At 56.2% G+C, this 4,949-nt stretch overlaps 1 protein-coding gene across 1 annotated transcript in view; it reads left to right on the top strand.

Annotated features, from left to right (window-relative positions):
- Positions 1–4,949, top strand: part of BRSK1 (BR serine/threonine kinase 1) — a 25,992-nt gene that overhangs the window by 18,129 nt on the left and 2,914 nt on the right. The window contains exons 12-17 of the mRNA XM_007957292.1: positions 409–568; positions 782–842; positions 1,476–1,845; positions 2,124–2,172; positions 2,267–2,390; positions 3,017–3,215. Of these exons, the coding sequence (XP_007955483.1) occupies positions 409–568; positions 782–842; positions 1,476–1,845; positions 2,124–2,172; positions 2,267–2,390; positions 3,017–3,215 (963 nt within the window). The remainder of the gene's footprint in view (positions 1–408; positions 569–781; positions 843–1,475; positions 1,846–2,123; positions 2,173–2,266; positions 2,391–3,016; positions 3,216–4,949) is intronic.

Genomic DNA, 4,949 nt, shown 5'->3' on the forward strand with positions numbered 1-4,949 from the left:
GGCAGTGGGTGTGGTTCGGGCTTTGCTTCTGTGAAGATTGACAGCCTTGGAGACCCTGTGGGCAGTTCCACTCTGTCCTCTAGGGGCGCTGTGGGTCGGAATGGGCTCCAGGCAGTGAGTGTGGTTTGGGCTTTGCTTCTGGGAAGACTGACAGCCTTGGAGACCCTGTGGGGCAGTTCCACCCTGTCCTCTAGGGGCGCTGTGGGTCGGAATGCACCTGACACCACACAAGTGGTTGCTAGGGGTCCACTCCGCAGCACACAGCGGTGACAACAGGACCTAACTTGCTCTGGAACCTCTGTCCAAACCTTCCACCACCCTGAGCTTCCATTTCCTCACCCTGGCTGGGTTTCCCCACCTGCGGCTATGTAAGTGCCCTTACAGCTGAGTGCTGAAACTCTCCCTCAGACCCGCCCCGGAAGCGTGTGGACTCCCCCATGCTGAGCCGTCATGGGAAGCGGCGGCCAGAGCGGAAGTCCATGGAAGCCCTGAGCATCACCGATGCCGGGGGTGGTGGCTCCCCCGTGCCCACTCGCCGGGCCCTGGAGATGGCCCAGCACAGCCAGAGGTGGGAGCCCCTGCCGCCTCCAGGATCCACAGCCCCAGGTGTAGCGGGAGATCAGGGTTCGGTTCAAGCCCCAGCCCCAGCACACGTGTGCTGCGTGGGTGGGACCGCTCACCTCCCCTGTCTGGGCCTCCTTTCTCATCTGGAAGGCATGTGGAGGGTCTGAACCCTTGGAAACATTCCCACCTAAATGTTTTTTGTTTTTTTCCTAATCAGATCACGTAGCGTCAGTGGCGCGTCCACCGGTCTGTCCTCCAGTCCTCTAAGCAGCCCAAGGGTAAGGGTAAGCCCAAGGGTAATTCCCCAGTTCCCCAGGGGAATTCAGAAGGGGTCAGCCCTCTGCTGCTAACCACGGGGTTGACAGCTTGAACCCACCACAGAGTGCCTCAGAAGGAAGGCCTGGCAACCTACTTCCAAAAAAACAAAATCTGCCGTTGCAAGTGCTGTGTGGTACAGCTGCCTCTGACACAAACATGGGGTCACCACGAATGAATTCTGGGGCAACTGGGTTTTTGAGTGAAGACACTCAAAGATAGAGAAGCCAAAACCACAGTTCTCATAAGACATTGAGACATTGCCTCTGGGCCGAGTCCTCATATTTCAGTCCGTAGGCTACATACAGCACTGCCTGCCGTAGCATTGCATACACCTCTGCCATAGCACTGCGTTTCAGAGCGTCTGAAGGTTCATTTGTTCATGTAACAGTGAGTGACTGCTGTGTACCAGTCACTGCTCAGATCAGGCTCGGGTTACAGCAGAGAGCACTGGAGCCCACGGGGAGGAGGGACATAGTCGGACTGCAAGTCCCGACGTGCCTGACGTGCCTGAGGGCAGCCTCCGTGCACATGTATGGCTGATGCTCCTAGAGGCTTCTGGGAGTTGTAGTCCACTCACCTGCATTCTTCCGCAGAGTCCGGTCTTTTCCTTCTCACCGGAACCCGGCCCTGGAGATGAGGCCCGGGGTGGGGGCTCCCCGACTTCCAAAACGCAGACGCTGCCTTCTCGGGGCCCCAGGGGTGGGGGCGCCGGGGAGCAGCCCCCGCCCCCCAGTGCCCGCTCCACGCCCCTGCCTGGCCCCCCGGGCTCCCCGCGTTCCTCCGGGGGGACCCCGCTGCACTCACCCTTGCACACTCCCCGGGCCAGCCCCACGGGGACCCCAGGGACAACCCCGCCCCCCAGCCCTGGTGGTGGCGTTGGGGGCGCCGCCTGGAGGAGCCGCCTCAACTCCATCCGCAACAGCTTCTTGGGCTCGCCTCGCTTTCACCGGCGCAAGATGCAGGGTAGGGAGGCGCTGGGGGGCTGCTCGCGCCCCGACGGCTGAGGCCTGAAGCAGGGGCTGGGAATGTGGCTTCCGACTGGGAGCCAAGATTCACATGGGGGGGGGGATGTGGTCACTTTCCCATTGGCCAGGGTTCCAGGCCACGCCCTCTGAAGGGCGTGGTCTAGCCAGAGGGTTGGGGGTGTCGCCTCTGGCGGGTGAATAGACACGGGGGTGCGGAGTGCTGGACGCTGGGAGGATGGCCAAGTGTTGACCAGGCTCTCCCCCACCGGCCCCCAGTCCCCACCGCGGAGGAGATGTCCAGTTTGACGCCAGAGTCCTCTCCGGAGTGAGTGCCACGAGCAGGGGAAGAGCGGGGGTAAGGGGGGATCGGGCCCCTCGGCCCCCTCTTAACCCCCATCCAAATTCCCCCTCCCCCCCAGACTGGCAAAACGTTCCTGGTTTGGGAACTTCATCTCCTTGGATAAAGAAGAACAGATATTTCTCGTGCTAAAGGACAAACCTCTGAACAGCATCAAAGCGGACATCGTCCACGCCTTCCTGTCGGTGAGGGACCCGAGTTATTGACGCTACCCCCCCCCAACTACAAATCCCAGCAGCCCCTGGGGGGGGTCCGCCCACCTTCCCACGAGCCTGAGTCCCTCATGGAGTATCATAGAATTTGTAGTTTTCCAGTCAGAATTGGCTTTGGTTGATGTGAGAACAGGGGGTGGGAACCAAAACGCACTGCTATCAAGTCTTTTCTGACACATCGCTGTCCTAGAAGGAGCTCTGGTGGCACAGTGGTTTAAGCATTCACCTGCTAGTCAGAAGGTTGGAGGTTTGAGGCCACTTAGAGGTGCCATGGAAGAAAAACCTGGTGATCCAAAAGACAACAGACATCGCAAGCCCTGTGGGAGTCAATGTGACTGCAGCTGGCTGTGAGCGTTTGTGGAAAGGAGAAGTCTGTTTCATGTGGGCCTGGAGTTTGTGGTTACTTTTGGCATCTCACCATCCCACGCAGGTGGGATTCAGTTGCTCAGCCATTTCTTTGATAGCCTGTGTCCACGAGAGTAGAGACCACAACAGTGGGGCCTCCCCCCAGTGACTGATGGGATTTGTAGTTCCTTGGGTGAAGGGGCAGCGGTCAGGTCACTGGAATCACCCAGTCCTCGTGTCCCCGCCTCCCTCAGATCCCCAGCCTGAGTCACAGCGTGCTGTCACAGACCAGCTTCAGGGCTGAGTACAAGGCCAGTGGTGGCCCCTCCGTCTTCCAGAAGCCCGTCCGCTTCCAGGTGGACGTCAGCTCCTCCGAAGGTCCGGAGCCCTCCCCGCGACGGGACAGCAGCAGCGGCAGTTGCATCTATTCCGTCACCTTCACCCTCATCTCCGGTGAGTCTCCCTGGACTAGGTGTGTCAGCCCAGTGCTGGGACCTGCCATCATTTCCTAGTGCCGCTGTAACAAACACCGAGAGGGAGCGGCTTTAACAGACACGTCTGCATCCTCAGGAAGCTGAGTACGCACTCAGGGCGCCAGCTCTGGGGCAGGCTCTCTCTCTCTGTGGGCTTTGACGGAAGGGCCTTATCTCCCCTCAACTTCTGTTCCGAGGTTCTCTGACGATCGTGGGGCCGGTATCTTCCCCTCCATTCGTGTTGCTTGCATGATCTGCTCTTTTCTATCTTAAGAAGTTGATTTAAGACACACCCTGCACCAACACTGCCTGGTTACTGTAAGAAAGGAAACCCGCCTCCACGTGGAGGCACAACCATAGTGTTGGGGTAGAAGTAACAGCACAGATTTCTGGGGTATACGAGTCAGTCCATGACACCTTACCAAACGCTGCTTAAGAATTTCTATCCCTTCTCTCCACGCCCAACACATAATGGGTGTCTACAACTTCCCAAGTGCTTTATGTGGTTAATTTCATTTAATCACCCATTTAAAGAATGGGAAACCGAGTCCTAGAGAGGAAAAGTGGTTTGGCCAGAGTCACACTGTAGATAGGGACAGAGCAGGGTCTCAGTCTGTCCTTCTGAATCTCAGCTTAGAGGTCTTTCTACTCTTTTCAGATCAACAGGGGAAAGACATGGTACATGGCTATAAAATCCCATTCTGGCACCCAGAGCAGACATCACCAATCGATTGCAGCACTATTTTCCTGCTGAGCTCGGTGATAGCGTCAGACACTTTAACTCTAGGCCGACATGGCCAGTCAAGAGTTGGCACAGGCGATGAAAACCACAGAAACGCCTTGCTTCCAATTCTCCCTAGTTCTTGATGCAGAGTTTGTATAACGAGGCATGCCCGTTTGGTGTCCTTGCCACTCATCTTACTGTCACAGTGGGGAGACACACTTGCCCCAGGTTCCTAAACCAGATTGGTGTGGACCTTAGTGGGTTCCATCCAGGGTTTCAAAGGGTTCGGTCTGGTTCAACTCCCTTCTGAGAATCAGCATTTCCACCCCAGAGAGAGGGTATCAGTTTAACAATCTTTCCAGGTGATGCACTTGCGCATGAGAATCCCTTAGTGTCACGGTGAAAGAATCCTCTGGAGATGTTGTTAAAATGTAGATTCTGAGTAAATGCTGAGTCTCAGCAGGGGGTAAACCAGAACAAACCAGTTCTAAGCCCTGGTTCCATCACCAGGATGAATTATGTCTTTTCTTTTTCCCTCCCTTTTAAAGGAGCTCTGGTGGTACAGTGGTTAAGGCATGTGGCTGATCACCAAAAGGTCAGGGGTTTCAGCCTACCAGCTGCTATGCAGGAGAAATATGTAGCAATCTGCTTCTATGAAGATTGAAGTCTGGGAAACCCTGTGGGCAGTTCCACTCTGTCCCCTAGGGGCACTGTGGGTCGGAATGGACTCCACGGCAGTGGGTTTTTTACTCCAGTGTGACTTCACGTTAATGAACTGTATCTGCAAAGACCCTCTTTCCAGAGAAAAAAAGGTCACATTCACAGGTATTGGAGTAGAACGTCATCATACCACGTAGGACACATTACCAGCACAGGATAACCCAGTGCCCTGGAGTCCATTCTGACCCACAGCGCCCCTAGAGGACAGAGTGGAACTGCCCACAGGGTCTCCAAGGCTGTCAATCTTCACAGAAGCAAAGCCCAAACCAC

Source organism: Orycteropus afer, unplaced genomic scaffold (genome assembly GCF_000298275.1).
Source record: "Orycteropus afer afer isolate SDZICR_OR568_19922 unplaced genomic scaffold, OryAfe1.0 scaffold00726, whole genome shotgun sequence".
Lineage (NCBI taxonomy): Eukaryota > Metazoa > Chordata > Mammalia > Tubulidentata > Orycteropodidae > Orycteropus > Orycteropus afer.